Source organism: Puma concolor, chromosome F2, assembly GCF_028749965.1.
Source record: "Puma concolor isolate L17-30 chromosome F2, mPumCon1.1.hap2, whole genome shotgun sequence".
In the NCBI taxonomy this organism is placed as follows: Eukaryota; Metazoa; Chordata; class Mammalia; order Carnivora; family Felidae; genus Puma; species Puma concolor.
In genome coordinates, this window is record NC_141684.1 from 53,627,795 (window position 1) to 53,650,774 (window position 22,980).

The window sequence follows — 22,980 nt, forward strand, 5'->3', positions numbered from 1 at the left end:
CTGTTGTCACTTCAGGCAGTAAGTACTTGTGTAATAACACACACATACACAAATACACATGCAAATTCACCATTTGAAATGAGCACTTCTGTGATAGTGATAGAATTTATGTGATAGAATTCTGTGATAGAATTCATGATAGTTGGTATCCAGAGCATCAACTTAACATTTTATTTTTATATCCATTCATTCACTCATCCATTGGACAGACCTTCACTTAGCAACTTGTACATGCCAGATGCTGTGCAGGTACTAGTAATTCAAGAATATATTCCACATGGCTTCTGCCCTTGAAGATCTATAGTTTAAAGATATACACATAGAAGTTCTTTTTGTTTTTTTGAGTTCTTTCTGCCTCACAAAAAAACCCTTAATATTGTGCTTATGTAAAAATGTGTTTTAGTGAAAAGAGTAAAAATTTATTTATTTTTTAATATGAAATTTATTGGCAAATTGGTTTCCATACAACACCCAGTGCTCATCCCAACAGGTGCCCTCCTCAATGCCTATCACCCACTTTCCCCTCCCTTCCACCCTCCATCAACCCTCAGTTTATTCTCAGTTTTTAAGAGTCTCTTATGGTTTGCCTCCTTCCCTCTCTGTAACTTTTTTCCCCCTTCCCCTCCCCCATGGTCTTGTGTTAAGTTTCTCAGGATCCACATAAGAGTGAAAACATACGGTATCTGTCTTTCTCTGTAAGACTTATTTCACTTAGCATAACAAGAAGTAAAAATTTAAAACAAATAAGTTATATATTAATGCATTTTCAAGTTATATCGATATTCTCCTCCAGTTTTCACATTATCTTCACTTATCACTGTCTTCATCATTGGGATATACATCAACCAATATATATTTCAAGTATATGTGAATAAAATTAAGTAATCACAGTATTGTTATATGGGTACGGATGTTACAGTGCACATGAAGTTATAAAGAGTATTTATATGTAGTATACTACACGTAAGAGTATGACAAGCAATTCATCCAGTATGTGGACTGAAGAGAGAGAAACACAAAATGAGGAATAAGGCTAGAGTGGTAGGCAGGGACCAGATCACAAAGGTTGTTGGGTGCCACTTGCAAGGCTAAAGAGTTTTGCATTTTATCTTCTAAGTGACTGAGCAATAATAAAGGATTTTCAGTAGGTGAATTATAATGCATCCAGATTTGTGTTCCAGAAGGCTCACTCTAGTAGCAAAAGTAGAGAATGAACATCCTGTGTCAAGGATACCAATCTGGGGCTAATTGCATTGGTCCAAGGCAATATCTGTGCATGCCCGAAGGAAGGTATTTGTTTGTAGTGGTAATGGAAGAGAAAACAGTTTTGAAAAGTATTTGGAAAACAAAGGACTGCTTCTGACAGGGTGTAAAGAACAGGATAAGTGGAAATATGGGACAATTCTCAAGTTTTCTGCTTTGGGTGATCTGGTAGGTAAGAATATCATCACCAATGAAAGTAGAGAGGGGAAGAAACATCAAGATGGGAGGAGGAAGGACATTGAAGAAATGGTAGCTTTACAGTGCTGGCAGGACATTCAAGTAGAAATAGTCAGCCAACTTTTAGAAATAAACGTAAGTGGTGTGCCCCATCTTTTTCTGTTCCGCAGAGTATATTTCTTCACTTTTAAGGAAGAGAAAACCTGGGGTGGAGATCAACTTTCCCACATTTCCAGCTGGACTGCTGTGAAGAGGTAGATGTTCCTCATCACTAAACAGCCACAGTGAAGTTGATGCCTCTCCCTCTGATTGGCTAGAGAGGGACATGCACTTCCTGTCTGTATGAGGCACCACCTAACAGAACTCTCCACAATTGAATACAGTTCACAGTGGAAATATAAACTGATCTTTATTGATACAGAATTCTTCAAAACCATCCCAACCTTTCTCTAAAAGCTATATATCTTTACCTATTCACTGGGACACAATCTAAGTTCTTCGACCTCTTATCTAGGATTTGCATGTATCTCCATCAATGAACACCCCTCATTGTGTCATTAACTCTCTTTGTAGAAAATACTATTTTTCAGCATTCCTGTTCCATTCTCTCTCCCTAACAGCATCCAGATTTTTCAGATAAACACCCCATCCCTCATCCAATCCATGTACTTGGGGTAAAGATAATTCAAGGTCTACCAGAGGTAGACTTAAGCCAGCAAACAGGTTTCATTCCCCTGGCTGCTGTCACTGGTGTATTGTCGATCACGTGACTTAAACAGCCCAATCAGAATAAATCTCAGGAATCTTGCTTAGAACATTTAGATGGAAGTTCTTTTTCCCACAAGAATAAACAAGGAAACATATATACACTTGATTACTATTGGCAGCCATCCTACGTTGTAAGGCTAATTTGCCTAATACCACAGAAGACAAAACAGAATTATTAAGTCATCAGATCACCCTAAACCTACAATCTGTCCTGCTTCTGGATTTTCTGGTAATTGTGCCAATACGTTTTCTTATTAATGTTTCAGCAAGCGTGAGCCATATTTTCTACTAGTCCCACAAGTCATATTAACTATACTTGGTATTAAAATGTGAAACAAGCTGAATGAGAGAAGCATGGGTACATGGCATATCCTAAGCTAAGGAGTTGACCATCCTGATAAGGTTGAAAAACTGTTGATGAAACTGTTAGCTCTTGTGATGGGAAAGGAACAGCCTCTCTTCACAAACACCACATTCTCCACACCATCCTCTCTCTTTAGGCCTCTTCTAATACCACCTGAGTGAATCTGATGACTGGACCACTTCTTTGAACTAGCACCCCTCAATGAAAATTTTGAAGATTCCTGACTCCAGCTACTTGTGCACTGTACCCTTAGGACATGGAATACTTAGCAACTGGCATCCTCAGCTTTGGGATTTAGCTGCCATAGGTGATAAATCTCATTTATCATTTAGTTACATATCTTCATCTTTATGTATATCTCTATCTACACCCAAAGCCATAACCATCATCACATCTATACCACACACATGCTTATATCTGTATCTATATACATTTATACAGGCCTATACCTATGCATTGTCTAAATTTAAGTCAATACATCCACCTGCATACACAACACTATGCTATTGTAACATTTAGGTTGTTATAGCAATTAAATGAGTTAACATATGTAGGTGCTCAATGAATATTTACTGAGTGAATGCAAAGTGCCCACAACATGTTAAGTTCTCAATAAAAGCTAGGCATTATTATTTGCATTCATTGTACTAAAGGTAGCAACAACTGAAAATCCCAACTTAAGCTTGTTTATCGAGAAGTAAATTTATTATCTCAGAAAATTTTAAGATCAGAAGTAAAACAGGTTCTAGATAAAGTAAAATCAAAGGTTCAGTGATATCATCGAGATGCTTTACCCCTCTTCATTCTGCCACCTCATATGGGGATGCATCATCCCAAAGTGATTCCCTTGCAGTTGCAAGATAACCGTGGATGGCAATCGGGACTCTGTGCCTCCTTGTTCATACCCAGTTGAAGAGAAGAAGAGAATATTTTCCCCCAAGCACGGGAGTTATGTCTTTCCTTTTTCTTGGCCTTTCTTTTGGCCCTTCTCTTCACTTCCCTATGTGGCAGGCAGCCAAAAGTGGCTCCATCCAATTTAAGAATAAAGAAATTTCAAAAAGAGATTGACAGCTCACAGACCATCCGGGAAGCCTGGGGACAATGCAGCCAAGGAAAAAAAAAAGCATAAAACTAGTCTTGTGAGGAAGCTGCTACCACTGAGCATTAGACTGTGTACCTTGGACCACCAACATGGAAGGCAGAGGAAAGGATTCATGTGATTAGCAATGCCTAGAGCATGTATCCATACGTTAGGAGCAAGGGAGGCTGAGAAAGCAGCTATCTGGCAGTTTAGCATTTTATGGTGGGAAGTCAACTCTGAACTCTCACTTAGATACATAAAGCAGGCATTCCCAGACACAGAGAGATTCAGATAGCTGGCAACTACTAAGGTCCACTATTGACAGAGCTATATTATAGGAGCACGCAGCCACCCACATGGTATGGTTCTCCCTGGGGAAAAGAGACTTTGTGAACAACACTGAAAGGGCTTGCTCACCAAACTCTGTAACACTTCAGGATCCAAGCAAAAATAGAAGAGTTCTCCATTTCAAATGGCACCCTGCTGCACCGTGGGTCCCCAGTCCAACAGACAGGCAGCATTACTGGAAGACCTCCAGTTTGCATTCGTGGTATGAAGAATTTGACTCAAGAGACACTGAATTAATCTCTGTTAGTGGAAAGGATGGTGTGAGGCTGTCAAGGCGAGCATGACTCAGCCAGCGGCAAAAGCAGTGACAGCAACTCATCCAACAACGGTGACAGGGAGCAATAACCAGAACAGATTCCCTGGAGCACAGAAGGTACCCCTTGAGGACTCTAATGGTATGTAGGAAAGAATTCCTTACAACGAAAAGGGAGCTTAAAATGAGCAAGATTTCGGTGCTAATGTTAAAATCCAAGGTCTCAGAGACATGTGGATCACACATGTGATTAAAGAAACAAATGACATCTTATTTCCTGGAATCGGAGCTCTTAGAAGGAAAAGGAAGCAGTTTTGCTAACTGGTTTCCTTTTTCCTCCAACTGATCATGTGAGGCAGCTTTCCTGGAATGCTCTGACACCCACTTGGTTCAACGCTGTTTTCTTCTAGACGTTCAAATCTCAGCAATCAAGACACGTTCTCAGAGACGTCTGCTTTGATGCCTCAGTGTACAATTGCTGCACTTCTCCCTGGCCCCGGCCCAACCACTCTGATCATATTAGTTTATTTTCTTCAAAGAACATGAACCCAGCTAAATTCTTAAAACTTATTTCTTGTTTTGTTTATCGTCTGTCCCCATATAAACATTCACCAGAATGCGAACTCCAGGAGAAGAGTGGCTTTGCATATTACTGTTACTGACAACTACCTGTATGCGTAGGACAGTACCTGGCACGTATGGTAGGCACTCAACAAATACTTGCTGAATGAGCATGAGTATCTGGCTCCTCAGAGTTGAGGCTATTTGACACCATATAAAAATTAAAACTTTAGGAGCGCCTGGGTGGCTCAGTCGGTTAAGCCTCCAACTTCAGCTCAGGTCATGATCTCATGGTTCATCAGTTTGAGCCCCACATTGGGCTCTGTGCTGACAGCTTGGAGCCTGGAGCCTGCTTCGGATTCTGTGTCTCCCTCTCTCTCTGCCCTTCCCCTGCTTGTGCGCGCTCTCTCTCTCTGTCTCTCTCTCTCTCAAAAATAAATAAACATTAAAAAAATTAAAACTTGGGGCGCCTGGGTGGCGCAGTCGGTTAAGCGTCCGACTTCAGCCAGGTCACGATCTCGCGGTCCGGGAGTTCGAGCCCCGCGTCAGGCTCTGGGCTGATGGCTCAGAGCCTGGAGCCTGTTTCCGATTCTGTGTCTCCCTCTCTCTCTGCCCCTCCCCCGTTCATGCTCTGTCTCTCTCTGTCCCAAAAATAAATAAACGTTGAAAAAAAAAAAAAATTAAAAAAAAAAAAATTAAAACTTTATGTCTACAAGTCTAATTCAATTCAAACAACTTTGTCTCTCATTGTTAAGCAGTCTCTATATAAAATCCTCAACACCTTATCTGCCTGGGATACACCTTTTCCCAACTACATTCCTCACTTCCCCTCCAGACACATGCTTCGCATGGCTAACTCCTTCCCAATGCCTCTGGTTTACACAGTCTTTCAATGAGGACTCTGAAAGAAGTGAAACATCAAAATCAATAATGCCAGAGAGTAAATCAGACTAACAACAGAGAAGCTGAGGATAGAACAGGCACAGGAAAACATTGGTTTATCAAGATCAATTATTTTAGGAGTGAAACCTAGGGTGCATACATTATACTAGAACTAGGTAATGGTCAAAGAGAAAAGAAAAAAAGAAATGAAATTACTTAAGCTAGCTACCGTAGTGTGACATGGGATGAAGACCCCAGGAGTTCCTAAAACTAAACCCAAAGACTTTGTTTTCAACCAACGTCTTGCCAAGTGTGGCTCTTTGAGGGTCTGGGATCTACCTGCGGCAATGACAGAGAATGCATGGCATGGTAGAAATCTGAGCATGGGCTTTGAAGACAAATAGAACTAAGCTTGAGTCCTAACCTTGCCAACCAAGACAACCCCTCAGAGAGTAACTGTCCATATAAAAAGGACAAGCTCATCAGCCTTTCGGAGATGCAATCTGTAAAGTATCACTTATAATAGTACCTGTTTCATGGGATTATTGTGAGGATTAAATAAATTATTGCACATAAAATCAATAGTGCAATTCTCTGCCCACAGTTAACTGCTGTTCATTCATTCAGCAAATATCTGCACACGCTATTATTAATATTGTCTATCTTTAAGCTATCTAGTTGACTCAAGAGATAATAATAGTTATTGTTTGCCAGGCACTGGACTAAGCACTTAAGAAGCATGATAATTTTTATTTTCCACAACTATAGAAAATAGGAAAAAATATTATTGTTGCATGTTATGGATAAAAAAAAAAGGTGGAAGTAATCCAAACAAAAGACCAGAGGTAACCTAGATGATTTAAGCCCTCCATGAAATGGTAAGAAGCTCACCTACAAGGTGAGCAGGAATCCTGGTGCTGATGTAGGAGACTTGCTACTTCTTCTAAGGCTTTATTTTTCCCCTGAAGATGTTATCTTTTTTAGAAAGATCCCTTACACACTAGGATGTTGAAATTTGGCACTGTGACCTCAGAAAACAGAATTCCTTCCCCATATTTATACCAGGAGTTGAAGCATATCTCAAACATAATTAAGATACAGACTTAAACGTACAATAATATCGATTCATTGGTCTATTTAACTTCAGGAGTTTAGCTTTTTTTTTTTCCATTCTATTTTTGCTCAGCCTAATGCCTTTTATAGATCTTAGCACTGTTAACCAGGTTGTGATATTTGTTCAGTTATCTACTTCAGGTTTCAAATGACACACATAAATTTATCAAACATTAGACCTTAAGTGGACCTTAGAAATCATCTAATCCAGCAGTCTACAAATTACTCTGAACAAATGAAGGAATCCTTTCTCTTTAACCAAATGTTTCACTTTGTTTACAGAGCAAGTGTCACTTCTTTGAAATCAAATTCCACTGAGACTGGATGCATTTGTTTGTTTTACATTAAACCACCAAGCTAATCCAATGAGAAAACTTTGGATTTTCATTCATTTATTCATTCAGTTTGGCCCCATATATGCCAGAGTTTCTGCCAACCAGTGAAGAAGAAAAGGACACAGTCTCTGATTCAAGGAGCACATGTTCTACTCAGGAAGGCAGACACACAGGGACAATCATATCCAATAGGAGTAAGGCCACAGCAGAAGCTTGCAGGGGGAAGTGTGAGGCCATGGGTGAGGGGGTTTCACAGAAGCTTCTGGAATGGTGGTCACCTAGAAATGGGACTCAGAAATGGGATGAGAGAAGTAAGATAATTCCCAGGCAAAAGCAACAACAAATGCTAGCAAGAGAGAAAATGAAGAGCTCAGAATGGGAAATAATTGATATGGCTGGACTTTGAGATTCACTGCATGTGATAGGTACTCAATAAATGGCTGGTTCGTTGATTAACTAATTAATTAAACTGGAGGAAATAGGCTATAAAAGTAGATAGAAGTCAGTTCACGAAGGGGCTCATAGGCTGACTCAAAGAATTAGATTTTATTCCCTAAAATAGAAGTTGAAAATGCAAATGTCTGAAGGGATTTTATAAGAAATGTGAATAAGTGGGCCAGGTTTAAAAATATATATATAGCAATTATGGGGACTATGCATGAAGTAACTGCCTTATTCAGGTACAATATAAGGTACTGTCAGCACACAGATCTAATATATGATCCTGGCCCTTAGGCTGCACATATAAATACATACGCAAAATATAATGTGATGATTACCTCTACAATAGGATACAATAGGATCATTGAGGAGAGGCTTACTTAATTCCATCCGAGGAAATCAGATAGGTTTTACTGATGAGATTCTATATGAGACAACTTGAGGAATGAATATGAGCTCAACTTTCTACTTTTGGACTTTCAGTCCAATCACGTTGGTCTCCTCCTCACTGTCCCACAACACTCTACACTGCGTTAAGTCCTCTCTCAAGTCTTTGACTCTGTCTGGTGTCCCTTACATTCCTTCTTTACTTAACCAATTCCTGCCAACTGTTAAAGGCCCATTGCAGGCCTTCCTCATGCATAAAATCCAGGAAGACTTCCCAGGCATCAAATGTTAATGGAGAATGTACCAGAGGCAAGAAACTATTGGAGGGCTGAAAGACATTAGGACCCAACAGAGTGTAGAAGTGTTCAGGAAACGGTGTCTTATTATTATGTGTGATGAGAAGCTTACTAGTTTGGGACTCCAGGATTCATGGGGTCTGTGATTACAGGCAGATCTTTTAGCATGTTTTCTTCAGTAGTCTTACCTCTAAAATGGAGGTTTATCCCCATTATCTTTATGGTCTCTTTCAGTTCTAAAATTATAACCGTGATTTTGTGAAGGAATGTGATCTCTTTGTTGTATTTCCAGTAGGACTTCCACATCTGCCTTCAAATTTTTCTTTATATAATATGATGAGTAGAAATCATTAATCAATGGTAGTAGTACTGAAGAGGATCTTCTCTCTGCCATTATAAATGCCATATAATTCCTACCATAGATTTAGGTGATTCCATAAGTCACAGGTTAACCACAATAAAGTTGGTTATTGTGTTCCCCTGTTACTACTTTGGTCACCACCTATTAATTTAAGAATAGATCACTTGTTAGGGTGCCTGGGTGGCTCAGTCGGTTAAGCGTCCAACTTCAGCTCAGGTCATGATCTCGCAGTCCGTGGATTCAAGCCCCACGTCAGGCTCTGTGCTGACAGCTCAGAGCCTGGAGCCTGCTTCGGATTCTGTGTCTCCCTCTCTTTCTGCCCCTCCCCCACTCACGCTCGGTCTCTCTTTCAGAAATGAATAAACATTAAAAATAAAAAATTAGAATAGGTCACTTGTGGTTCTTTCTCTGGACCCTTACAATTTCATGGCAGTGAGAAAATAGAAAATAGATTACAGATCCTGAATATTAAATCACAGAAACACTGCCTATGAAAAAGAACATTCATGAATTAGGGAAGTCATGAGATTATGCCAAAATAATAACTGAAAAGGAGTTGTTGTTTTATATTATTTTAGTTATTATAAATCTCTTAGAAAGAAGTGTTTGCATTTTATCCACTTTTAAAATTCATATTTAGTTTGCCTCATTCCAACTTGCCCTATTAGTTTGTACTTTTGGGTATGAGCAGAATAAGCAACTCTGGCCAGGTGTAAGCAAAAAGCAAATCGGGGCGCCTGGGTGGCTCAGTCGGTTGAGCAGCCGACTTCGGCTCAGGTCGCTATCTCGCCACTCTGTGAGTTCGAGCCCCGCGTCGGGCTCTGTGCTGACAGCTCGGAGCCTGGAGCCTGTTTCAAATTCTGTGTCTCCCTCTCTCTGACCCTCCCCCGTTCATGCTCTGTCTCTCTCTGTCTCAAAAATAAATAAGCATTAAAAAAAAAAAAAAAACTTTAAAAAAGCAAATCTATTGAAAGTACACTAGGGTATCTCATGAACTCCAGGTAAAAGTCAAGAATGGGGGGAACCAGCTCAACTCTAGTGACCTCAGCAGTGGGACTTCACTGACCCTCTTACCATAGAATTTCCTTTATCTGACTTCACCTCCTAGGACTTTCAGTCTGCATCTTCCTCCTACTTCTTTTAATTGCTAGGAGAGAGCATCCATTGGACACAATTTAGGTCAAATGTCCTCCTCAGACACAATCAACCATGACAACACATTGTAAGACTAACATATTACAAAGATGGCCACCAGGGGCCCAACCTTATAGAAGCAGAGAGTTCCAGAGAAGGGGGAAATGTGAGACTCTAGGAAGCCACCTCAAGAGATGTTTGCCTATTGCACATACTTTTTTCTGCTGTTCCTTTTTGTTTTTGTTTTTGTTTTTGTTGTTGCCATTCTTCCCTCTCTCCCTAAACTCACCCCTTGCCCCATCATTACAAATATCTATACGAGATTGTATAAAATTGTATCTAGAATGGGCTCAAAATATCCTGCTAGATGTATACATTTTACATAAAATTAAAGAAAGGGAAGGAAAATAGGCTGTTGTTACTCTGCAAACTAAAATGTATACAAATCAATTTGCTTGTATGTGCTGTATACAGTCATCCAAACTTAACTAAAATATTGCACAGAGACTAACCATTACATATGCACTATGATGATGTGACTTTTACTCTGACAACCACAGGACATTCTTTCATGATTAGTAAAGACATTCAGGAGCCCAGAAATAAAACCATATTTACACAATCAATTAATTTACAACAAAGAAACCAAGAATATACAATGGAGAAACGATAGTCTCTTCAATAAATGGTGTTGGGAAAACTTGACAGCCACATGTAAAAGAATAAAACTGGACCACTGTCTTACACCATACACAAAAATTAACTCAAACTGGATTAAAAATTTGAATGTAAAACCCGAAACCATAACACTACTAAAAAAAAAAAAAAAAACAACCCAAAAAACAAAAAACAAAAACATAGGTGGTAAGCTCCTTGACATGAGTCTTGGCAATGATTTTTTTGTAACCAGCCTCAAAAGCAAAGGCAACAAAAGCAAAAATAAACAAGTGGGCCTGTATCAAACTAAAAACCTTCTGCACGGCAAAGGAAATTATCGATGAAACGAAGAGGCAATTTACTGAGTGGGAGAAAATATTTGCAAATCATGTGGGATTTGTTAAGTGGTTAATATCCAAAATATATAAAGAACTCATACAACTCAATAACAACAACAAATCCAATTAAAAACAGGGCAGAGGATCTGAATAGACATTTTTCCAAATAAGGCATACAGATGGCCAACAGGCATATGCAGAAATACTCAGTTGTCACTAATCCTCATAGAAATGCACTTCAAAATCACAATGAAAGCAGGGCGATGGGGGAATGAGTTAAATAGGTGATGGGGATTAAGGAGTGAACTTGTGATGAGCACTGGGTGTTGTATGGAAGTATTGAATCACTATATTGTATATCTGAAATTAATATTACACTGCATGCTAACTGGAATTTAGATTAAGACCTAAAAATAAAAATAAAAAAAAATTAAAGAAAAACCACAGTGAGATATCACCTCACACTTGCCAGAATGGCTATTATCAAAAACACAAGAAATAAGGGCGCCTGACTGGTTCAGTCAGTAGAGCATGAGACTCTTAATCTCAAGGCTCTGAGTACAAGTCCTACACTGGGTATAAAAATTACTTTAAAAAATTAAACTACACTCATGCATTACTGAAAAAAAAAACAAAAAAGACAAGAAATGGCAAATGTCAGTGAGGATGTGGAGAAAAGGGAACTCTCATGCCCTGTTGGTGGGAATGTAAATTGGTGCAGGCACTGTGGAAAACAGTATGGAGAGTCCCCTGGGTAGCTCAGTTGGTTGAGCGTCTTTTTTCTTTTTTTTTTTTTAAGTTTATTTATTTATATTTGAGAAAGCCAGAGACAGTGTGACTGGGGGAGGGGAAGGAAGAGGGAGAGAATCCCAAGCAAGCTGCACACTGACAGCACAGAGCCTGATGTGGGGCTCAAACTCATAAAACCATGAGATCATGACTTGAGCCAAAAACAAGAATCCTACACTTAACCAACTGAGCCACCCAAGTGTCCTGAGCATCTGACTCTTGATTTCAGCTCCGTCATGATCCCAGGATTGTGGGATTGAGCCCCGTGTCAAACTCCGTGTTGAGCATGGAGCCTGCTTGAGATTCTCTCTCTTTCCGTCTGCCCTTCTCTCCCACTCATGCTCTCTCTTAAGAAAAAAAAAAAAAAAAAAAAAAAAAGGATAAGGGCGCCTAGGAGGCTCAGTTGGTTGAGCATCCAACTTCAGCTCAGGTCACAAACTCATTGTATGTGAGTTCAACTCCCACATCAGGCCCTCTACTGTCAGCACAGAGCCCACTTTGGATCTTCTCTCCCTTCTCTCTCTGCCCCTCCCCTACTCCTGTGCTAGCTCACATGTGCATACTCTCTCAAAAATAAATAAATAGGGGCACCTGGGTGGCTCAGTCAGTTAAGCAGCCGACTTTTGATTTTGGTTCTGGTCATGATCTCACGGTTTGTAAGTTCAGGCCCACATTGTGCTCTGCACTGACAGTGCAAAGCCTGCTTGGGATTCTCTCTCTACTTCTCTCTGCCCCTGTCTTTCCCCGTCTCTCTCTCTCTCTCTCTCTCTCTCTCTCTCTCTCTCTCTCTCAATAAATAAATAAACTTTAAAAAAAGAAAGTGTCTTTAAATAAACATTTTTTTAAAAAAATGAAAAAAAAACAATATGGAGTTTCCTCAAAAAAATTAAAAATAGAATTACCATACAATCCAGCAAATCCACTACGGATATTTATCCAAAGAAAATGAAGATACTAACTCAGTAAGTATGGACTCCCATGTTCACTGCAGCATTATTTACAATAGCCAAGATTTGGAAACAACTAAAATGTCCATCAACACATAAATGGATAAAGAAGATGCACAGGATACTATGCAGCCATAAAAAAAAGAATGAAATCTTGCCATTTGTGACAACATGGATGGACCTAGGAGGCATTATGCTAAGTGAAATAAGTCAGAGAAAGACAAATACCATATGATCTCACTCACATACAGAATACACATGGAATTTAAAAAACAAAACAAACAAAATGCTCATAGATACAGAGAACAGACTGGTGGTTGCCAAAGGTGGGAGGGGAGATGAGCAAAATGAGTAAAGGAAGTCAAAAGGTAAGGTATAAATTTCTAGTTATAAAGTAAGTCATGATAATATAATGTACAGTATGGTAACTATGACAACTAATACTGTATTGCATATTTGAAAGTTACTAAGGGGCACCTGGGTGGCTCAGTTGGTTAAGCATCCGACTTCAGCTCAGGTCATGATCTCACAGTTCATGAGTTCCAACCCCACATCAGGCTCGGTGCTGACAGCTCAGGGCCTGGAACCTGCTTTGGATTCTGCGTCTCTTTCTGTGTGTCTCTCTCTCTGTCCCTCCCCCATTCATGCTGTGTCTGTCTCTCTCTCTCAAGAATAAATAAACATTAAAAAAATTAAAAAAAAAAAAAAAAGAAAGTTGCCAAGAAAGTAAATCTTAAAAATCCTCATCATATGAAAAAAAAGCTTGGATCTATGTATGGAGATGATTGTAGCAATCATTTTCTCAATATACACAAATGTCAATTATGTTGCACACGTGAAGCTAATACAATATGTAAATTATACCTTCAATTTAAAAAATTATTTCATTTTAGGGGTGCCTGGGTGCCTCAGTCGTTTAAGCACCCAATTTCAGTTCAGGTCATGATCTCACGACTCGTGAGTTCTAGCCCCGCATTGGGCTCTGACCTAACAGCATGGAGCATGCTTCAGATTCCCCCTCTCTCTCTCTCTCTCTCTCTCTCTCTCTCTCTCTCTCTCTCTGCCCCTCCCCTGCTCACGTGCTTGCTCTTCTCTCAAAAATAAACATTAAAAAAATAATAAAAATGAAGTATTTTATATTAAAAAAAGATGTTCAGATTGTTTTCTGTAAGTAAAATGTAGACATTTATCAATACCAAATAGATAAAGAACACATGGTATCTATATCCTGTATGCTCCTTTCAATAATCCGTGAAGGAAGTTCTTCCTGGACAGTTTCAATAAACTTTTCTAGATCCTTCCTCCTCTTAACTGTGGTATTTGTACACCTTTGCTTCTTGAAAGTTTAATTTGCCTTGGCTTCCTTGATATTGGACTGTCAGGTTTTTCTCATCATAAGTAACTTTTGCTACCACCTGCAGACCTATCCACAGGTGAAGGAATTACTCCAAGGTTCATTTTTTTTTTCTCTCTATACCCCTATTCACTTACAGAACCCATGAATATAACTGGCACTTCAGGGCCAAGACTGCCAACTCTATCCTGAAAACTACTTCATGTTTTAGTCTACTGTTTCCATACAATTCTCTTTTTATGTCACACTCGCACAAGAAGAGAAATATCAACCCAAAACCCTTTATTACACCACAAACTATATTATCTTCCTATGGTCATTTTGAAATTACAACTATCAATTTCTCCCAGTCTTGGGAATGTTCCAAAACCTTAGAAATCAAGGAATGATCTTAGCTCCACTAATTTCAGAAAACAATTTATAATCTATTAGAACCAGCCCAAGCTAGTGATGACTACAAGTCCCAGGATGCAAAGCTGGTGCCTGGACCAATGCTGACTGTAGTTCCTCCACGGAACTGAAATCTGATCCCCTGTGCGGCAAACTAGGCGTCTTTGCCTCCATTTCTCAAAGTTAGTTTATAAAAATAAAGCTAGGGAAGAGAAAGTAGAATTCTTACCACAACACTAGGTCCAACCCAGCTGCCAAAGAGCCCTAGCCGCACGCACAATTCGAATTAGTGCCTCCGGGGGGGTAGGGGGCTGAGGAGGAGGGAGAAAAAGCTCTTTGCGTGACGTCACTTCCTGGAGAGGCGGCCCGGATTGGCCCCTCCCTCCACCTCGCAGGGATCCTGGGCCCCGCGGCAGCCGGGTAAAGCCGGGCTGAGGCAGAGAGCGGCTGCTTTAGGGGACGGAAGGTCACGTGAGGCTTCTTGGTCCCGTGGGTGGAGACAAAAAGCTGCGGTTAAGGAGGGTCGGATTTAACCGTCACGGGGAAGCGCGCTCTACGGGATCGCGGAGGGGGCTGAGGTAGGGACGAGGCGGCGGGCGCTTTCCCCGGCGCTCTTTCGAGTGACACCTGCGCCCCCTTGGCTGGCGGGCGTCTGGCGGACTCCACTGGAGGGTGGACGGGCCCCGCAGGAACCTTCGGGCCACCCTCAGGCCACCGCCGACTCTGCCGCGCGTCTGGAGGCGCTGGCCTCGCGCGGGGCGGCGGAGTTGGGACCGTCTTGGGGCCCCTGGGAGCTCCGGAGAGCGGTGGGTCTTCCCACCCAATGAGCCGAAATCCCGTGGCCTGCTCACCCTGACAAGGCACTCCTGAGGTCGAACTGCCCCTGGGTTCTCCACTTTTCCTCTCGCCACCCACTTCTCTCTCCTACCTCGTTGCTCAGGCTCGGGCCACCTCACCTGCCTAAGGTTTTTACAGCGTAGGACTAAGATGTCAGGCTTCGGAGCATCTCCATGCCAAGGCAAAAGTGAACACGCTATTAATGAGCCCAGTACGTTTTCTTAAAGTTTGGGTAGCGCTCACTTCTTTGCATGTCAGTGATTGTGTTGATACGCGCGTCCTTCCCCCAGCCCTGTGGCCTCAGGTAGTTGAGTAGCAAGGGGCAGGGCTATCCCACGGGCTTTGAAAAGGATAAGATTTCAGACTTTTATTTACTTCTTGGGAGTGTGGGGGGAGCACCAGGCAGAACCGAGGAGCAGTGAATCAGCAACTCGAGTTTCTTGAACCTTTGATGATGAGGAAGGTTGCCCAGAGCCACGTGCTGAATTAATCTTACATCAGCATCTTTTCCAAGCCCAAGCAGCTCCATTCCTACCTTTCTCACTAGTAGAGTTGCATAGATGTAGTTAAGATAGGCAGACCCTTTGTTATGTGCCATTTCACAGGTCTGTAGTTATTACAGTTTCTTAGTTTATTATTTAACAACTTAGTGGTAAACCTTTTCTTCATTGTATAATTATGAGATTATTCTGAGACAAGATAAATTGGTCCTTTTGACAACAGAGATTATGGAGTATGAGTTGTAAAGATTTGTTGACTACCCTCAGTTTATAGCATAGCAGGATTACTGATGATCTGGAGACTGAAGAACATTTTCACTTTCAACCTTTTCATATTTTAGGATATAAGTTTAATGTTCATTGGGTTTTATTTGATTAGTTTAAATTGACCAGGAGTTTTTCCAGTACATTTCATCCTGTATTTAGTAAGCTAAAATTTTAAGAGCAGTTGATGTTTGCTTTGTAACATCTAAGCTTCTGGTTCACTGTTATTACTCAGGGTAATTCTTTAGAGTTTTGCTAATTAAATCAAACGGAAATATGAATAACTCTCCTCCCTTTCTTTTCTTCCCTCCTTCCCTCCTTGTATGTAGAGCTGTCAGGACCATGAGCAGACAATTAAGTTTCAGAAAGGGCTTTATTTACCAGTCGTCCTGTTTCCAACTCTTCTATGTAGGTGAAATCACGTTAAAATGAACATTACAGAAATCTATCACAAGGAAATGAAGTAGAGATTGAAAAGAACCTGTAGTATGAAAGTCAAGAAAAAGACAATGGAGTAGTTTTACTCTCTTTACCTTGCAAATGAGAGTCCTTAGAGATGATATTTTGGGATTAAAGAAAGAGGTTTGGGGCATGTTTTCATTCCACATAAAGTAACCCGAGTGTCACAAAATCAAAAGAAATGAATGTGAACATTCTGGGGGTTTTTGGGATAACGTTCCAAATTAAAGACTAACCTTTCAATATGTTCTTCTCATTTTTAGATAGTGAACTCCCAAGAAGAAAATAATGGATTTCATATTAGTTATTCTCTAAATGTTTGGACTCAGCAGCGTATAGGTTTGTTGCAAAAGCTGAAAGAAGATGGCAACTCCTTATGTCCCAGTTCCTATGCCCATAGGGAACTCTGCTTCCACTTTTACAACCAACAGAAACCAAAGAAGTTCTTCTTTTGGGAGTATCTCAACAAGTTCAAACTCTTCCAAAGGCCAGTTAGAGGACTCAAATATGGGTAATTTTAAACAGACAAGTGTACCTGATCAAATGGATAGTACTTCATCTGTCTGTAGCAGTCCCCTCATTAGGACTAAATTTACAGGTGCAGATTCTTCCATTGAGTATTCTACTAGACCAAGAGAAAGTGAGGAACAAAATCCTGAAACAGTGTGTTTGGAAGATAGACCTTCTACACCTACTATATTGGGTTATGAGGTGATGGAAGAAAGAGCCAAATTTACCGTGAGTATTAACTTCTGCTATACGTCAGTAGAAAGTGAAAAATTGGGTTTAATTGTTACCTATACTTGTAATTTCTTGAACATAAAATTCAAGTGGTTTTTACAACTCTAAATACTGTCATGCTGTAGTAAACCTTTGTTTTATTTGAATGAATTTTCACAAACCAGAAATTTCTGTGAAATTAGCACACAGATCAAGAAACAGAACAAGCATCCAAAATGCACCTCCGCCATGCTCTGTCAGTCAATACCCACTCTTCCTGATAGCCTGCATTAATTTTGCCTATTTTTGTACCTTATGTAAATGGAATTGCAGAGTATGTACTCTTTGAAGTGTGGTCTTTTCAATATTATGTTTGTAAGATTTATCCTTAAACTTGCGTGTAATTATAGGTAGCTCATTTTTGTTACTGATCGTATTCCTTTTTTGTGAACATACTACAATTTATTAAACCATTCTACTGTTGAAGCATTTGTAGAATTTCCAGTTTGGGGCTCTTACAAATGCTACTGCAATGAACCTTTTGGTACTTGTCACTCAGTAAACACATGTACATGTTTCTGTTTGGTATCTGCCCAGGAGTAAAACTGCTAGATTATATGCCTAGCTTTAGAAGATATTGATGAACAATGTGCCAGAGTGGTTGTACTAATTTATACTCCTGTAAGCAGGTGAGAGTTCTAGTTACTCTACATTTTCCCAATGTGTGGTATTTTTCATCTTTTTCATTTTACCTATTCTGGTGGATAGAGTAATATCACATTATGTTCTTAATTTGCATTTTTTAAATGGCTAGTTAAATTGAAGATGTTTTTGGCCATTGGATGGATGGCCAAAACATTCCTGTTGTGAAGTATTTGTTCCAGACCTTTATTCCTTTTTCTTTGGGAAAGTTTTTTCTACTTGATTTATAGTTTTCTCTGCATTTTGGACATAAGTTTTTTCTTACAGCATGCATTGTGTTATCTCTCACTCTGTGGCTTGCCGTTTCACTTTCTTAATGATGCATTAGATAAACAAAAGTTCATAGTAATAAATATGCTTTATTAATTTATTAATATGCTTTATATATACTATACGAATATAAATATATTAATACTTGTTCTTTTACGGTTAACACTTTTTTTTAACTTTTCTTTTTAATGTGTTTTTAATTTATTTTTGAGAGTGAGAGAGACAGAGCACAGGCATGGGAGGGGCAGAGAGAGAGGGAGACACAGAATCTGAAGTAGGCTCCAGGCTCTGAGCCCCACATGGGGCTTGAATTTGTGAACCATGAGATCATAACCTGAGCTGAAGTCAGATGCTTAACCAGCTGAGCCACCCAGGCATCCTAACACTTTTAAAATCTACCTATTCCCAGCTTACAAAGATGTTGGCCTATGTTTTCTTCAAAAACTTTATTGTTGGACCTTTCACATTTAGATCTGTAAAGCATCTGGAATTTATTTTTGTCTGTGGTGTGAGATAAGGGTCAAGACATTTTTTTCCCCTCCGTATAGGATAAAGTAGTCCGGTTTTTATTGAAAAGACAACTCTGTCCACATTTGCACAGTTGCTTATGTCATAAATCAGGCAATCATGAACATATGGGTTTCTGTGTTCCATTTTTCCTTCATTTACCAATTCCACATTGTCCTTAATTACTAATGCAGTATGAGAGGCCTGGCTACCTGCTGTCTTAAGTAGTCTAGCTTTGTTCTTATTGACTGTCTTGGTTATCCTTGGCTCTTTGCACTGCAGTTGTATCGAATCTATAGACTGGAGAGAACTGACATCTGTACACCACTGAGTCTCTGCATCTATGAGCCTAATCCATACACGGAAGTCATTAACTTCTTTTAATGTTTTGTACTTTTCAGAGCGGAGGCCTTTCATTTTTTAGTGTTTTTTTTTTCTTTTTAAGTAATCTCTATGCCCAACGTGGGACTCAAACTCACAACCCCAAGATCAAGAGTCACATACTCTACCAACTGAGCCAGCCAGGTGCCCCTAGTTTTATTTCTGAATACTGAGAAATATGTTGTTTGATGTTCTTGTTACCTTGTTTTGTTTTCTTTTTGTTAATTGCTAGTTTATATGTTATGGTCTTGTGTGTCAATGTGTTTCTGTATCTGGAGACCTTGCTGAATATACTTATAATTGAAATAGTTCTTCTTGGATTTTCTTGATACAAAGTTTTTATGTTTACTTCAACATTTCATGCTATAAACTTATGACAGTATAGTAGGACCTCCAAGAAAAAAGTTGTTGTGATAATTTTTGTTGTTAGGGATATGTTTAATTTTTTTCTAAGTTTTTTATCAGTATAGTTGACATGCAGTGTTATGTTTGTTTCAGGTGTACAACATAGTGATTCAACTTTTCTACACATTATGCTATGTTCACCATAAGTGTAGCCACCCTTTGTCACCACACAACACTGTTGCGGTGTCATTGACTATTTTCCTTATGCTGTACCTTTTTCCCATGACTTATTCATCCATAACCGGAGACCTGTATCTCCCTTTACCCATTTTGCACTTTTACCTACCCCTCTTTCCTTCAACAACCATCAATTCTCTATATTTATAGATCTGATTCTGCTTTTTGTTTATTCATTTGTTTTTTTAAATTCCACATAGTGATATCATATGCTATTTGTCTTTCTCAGTCTGACTTATTTTGCTTAGCATAATACCCTCTAGGGTTCATCCATGTTGTCACATACGGCAAGATCTCATCCTTTTTTATGGCTGTGTAATACTCAGTTTTGTATATGTGTCTATTTGTATGTCTATATATGTGTGTGTATGTGTTTATATACACACCACATCTTCTTTATCCATTCATCTATTAGTGGACACTTAGGTTGCTTCCATATCTTGGCTACTATAAATAGTAATGCTGCAGTAAACAAAGGGGTATATCTTTTTGAATTATTGCTTTCATATTCTTTGGGTAAATACCCAGTATTTATGGTAATGCTATTTTTAAATTTTTGAAGAACCTCCATACTGTTTTCCACAGTGACTGTACAAATTTACATACCCACCAACAAATGTACAAGGGTTCCTTTTTCTCCACATCCTTGGCAACACTTACTATTTCTTACCATTTTTATTTTAGCCACTCTGATAGATACAAGGTGATATCTCGTTCTGGTTTTGATTTGCATGTCCCTTATAGTTAATGAAGTTGAACATCTTCTATTCATGTGTCTATTTGTCAGCTGTATGTCTTCTTTGAAAAATCCGTTCAGGTCTTCTGCCCATTTCTTTTTAATGTTTATTATTTATTTTTGAGAGACAGATTACAAATGGGGGAGGTACAAAGAGAGAGGGAGACACAGAATCCAAAGCAGGCTCCAGGCTCTGAGTGTCAGCACAGAGCCCGATGCGGGGCTTGAACCCATAAACAGTGAGATCATGACCTGAGCCAGAGTCAGACGCTTAACTGACTGAGCCATCCAGGTGCCCCATAATACCCATTTTTAATTGGATTACTTGTGGGTATTCTTGATGTGGAGTTGTATAAGTTCTTTATATATTTTGGATATTAGCCCCTTATCAGATACATTGCTTGCAAGTAATTTCTACCGTTCAGTAGGTTGTCTTTTAGTTTTTTTTGATGGTTTCCTTCATTTTGCAAAAGCTTTTTATTTTTATGTAGTCCCAATAGTTTATTTTTGCTTTTGTTTCCCTTGCCTTGGGAGACATATCTAGAAAAATGTTGCTAAGGCTGATGTCAAAAACTTTGTTGCTTGGATTCTCTTTTTTTATTGTTTCAGGTCTCACATTTAGGTCTTCAATCCATTTTGAGTCTATTTTTGTGTAAGGTGTTAGAAAGTGATCCAGGTTCACTTTCCAGTTTTCCCAGCACCATTTATTGAAGAGACTGTCTTTTTCCTATTGTATGTTCTTGCCTCCTTTGTCATAGATTAATTGACTGTATAAGTAAGCATGGGTTTATTTCTGGGCTGTCTATTCTATTCCATTGATCTGTGTATCTATTTTAGTGCCATTACCTTACTGTTTTGATTAGTATAGCTTTGTAGTATATCTTGAAATCTGGGAATATTGATACCTACAGATTTGTTCTTGTTTCTCAAGAGTGCTTTGGCTATGCAGGGTTTTTTGTGGTTCCAATTTTAGGATTATTCTAGTTCTATGGAAAATGGCTGTTGATATTTCAATAAGGATTGCATTGAATCTGTAGATTGCTTTGGGTAGGATGGACATTTTAACACCATTCTTCCAGTCCATGAGAATGGAATGTCTTTCCAATTGTTTGTGTTGTCTTCAATTTCTTTTATCCTTGTTTTGTAGTTTTTTTTTAATTTTTTTTTTCAACGTTTATTTATTTTTGGGACAGAGAGAGACAGAGCATGAACGGGGGAGGGGCAGAGAGAGAGGGAGACACAGAATCGGAAACAGGCTCCAGGCTCTGAGCCATCAGCCCAGAGCCTGACGCGGGGCTCGAACTCACGGACCACAAGATCGTGACCTGGCTGAAGTCGGACGCTTAACCGACTGCGCCACCCAGGCGCCCCCTTGTTTTGTAGTTTTGAGAGTACAGGTCTTTCACCTCTATGGTTAAGTTTATTCTTAGGTATTTTATTCTTTTTGACACAAATGTAAATGGAATTGTGTTCTTAATTTCTCTTTCTGCTACTTTGTTACTAGTATGTAGAAATGCAACCAATTTCTGTGTATATATTTTATATTCTGCAACTTTACATAACTCATTAATTCTAATAGTTTTTTGGTGGCGTCTAAGATTTTTTGTGTACAGTATCATATCATCTGCAAATAGTGATGGTTTAACTCTTCCTTACAGAAATGGATACCTCTTATTTCTTTTTCTTATCTGATTGCTGTGGCTAGGACTTTCAGTACTATGTTGAATTAAAGTGGCAAGAGTGGACATCCTTGTCTTGTTCCTGATCTTAGAGGAAAAACTCTCAGTTTTTCCCCACTAAGTATGATGTTAACTGTGGGCTTTTCATATATGGCCTTTATTATGTTGAGATATCTTTTTTCTAAATGTATTTTGTTGAGAATTTTTTCATGAACAGATGTTGGATTTTGTCAGATGCTTTTTCTGCATCTATTGAAGTGATCATATGATTTTTATCCTTTGTATTGTTGATGTGGTGTATCATGTTGATTGCTTTGTAGATGTTGAACCATTCTTGCATTCCCAGAATAAGTTCCACTTGATTGTGGTGAATGATCCTTGTAATGTATTGTTGAATGCAGTTTGTTAATATTTTGTTGAGGATTTTTGCATCTATGTTCACCAGGGTATTGAGATAATTTATGAAGAGAGACAATCTTTAGGGTTAAATTTTCATGAGACTGGTGATGTGTTGGGAAATCTGCATGGACCTGACTTTTTTTGGAAATTAAAATAAAGTGGGAACTCATTTTCTAGAGGGAAAGAAGTAAGTAACAGTTGTAAAGTTATTTTTATTCATTAATTCAACATTTTGGGGGTACAGCAACCCAAATGAGTGAATGATAAAGTAAGCTTTTTTAAATGCTGGTATGTCATATGGTGATAAGTGCTATAGAGGAAAATAAAAGAGTGAAGGAAGTTCCCCCACAACTGGAGTTGCAATTTAAATGACATTGTCAATCATGGCCTCATAGAAAAGATGTTAGCACTAAGAGACAGCGAACCATGAGAGTATATGGGGAAAGAACTTTCCTGACAGGTGAGACAACTACAGAGACCCTAGTGGCTGATAGCAAAGAAGCCATGGGGAGAGATGTAGGAACTGAAATAACAAGTAAAGACAAGGGAGTGTGACACACAGATCAAGTAGAGCATGTAGCCATTGTAAGGCCATTAGATTTTACTCTGCACAAGATGAAAATCTTTGAAAATGTTTTAAAGGATTTAAATGTTTAAATTTAAGAAGTTTTAAAGTCACATGATCTGACTTAATTTTTAAAAAAG

At 39.1% G+C, this 22,980-nt stretch overlaps 1 protein-coding gene and 2 long non-coding RNA genes across 5 annotated transcripts in view; 2 read left to right on the plus strand and 1 right to left on the minus strand.

Moving 5' to 3' along the window:
• LOC147572015 (uncharacterized) overlaps positions 1 to 14,745 on the minus strand; it is a 546,875-nt gene extending 532,130 nt beyond the window's left edge. For both annotated transcript variants that reach the window (XR_015247038.1, XR_015247039.1), the window contains exon 1: positions 14,469 to 14,745. This is a non-coding gene — a long non-coding RNA (uncharacterized LOC147572015). The remainder of the gene's footprint in view (positions 1 to 14,468) is intronic.
• The window catches only part of LOC147572016 (uncharacterized), a 463,768-nt gene that overhangs the window by 319,909 nt on the left and 120,879 nt on the right, over positions 1 to 22,980 (plus strand). The gene's annotated exons all lie outside the window — the stretch shown is intronic.
• Positions 14,695 to 22,980, plus strand: part of SNX16 (sorting nexin 16) — a 43,444-nt gene continuing 35,158 nt past the window's right edge. The window contains exons 1-3 of one of the 2 annotated variants that reach the window (XM_025922820.2): positions 14,695 to 14,817; positions 16,563 to 16,810; positions 16,898 to 17,037. In XM_025922820.2, coding sequence (XP_025778605.1) covers positions 16,663 to 16,810; positions 16,898 to 17,037 — 288 coding nt within the window. In that variant the 5' untranslated portion in view covers positions 14,695 to 14,817; positions 16,563 to 16,662. Of the gene's footprint in view, positions 14,818 to 16,562; positions 17,038 to 22,980 lie in introns of both variants that reach the window. The other variant, XM_025922818.2, reaches the window with a different exon arrangement.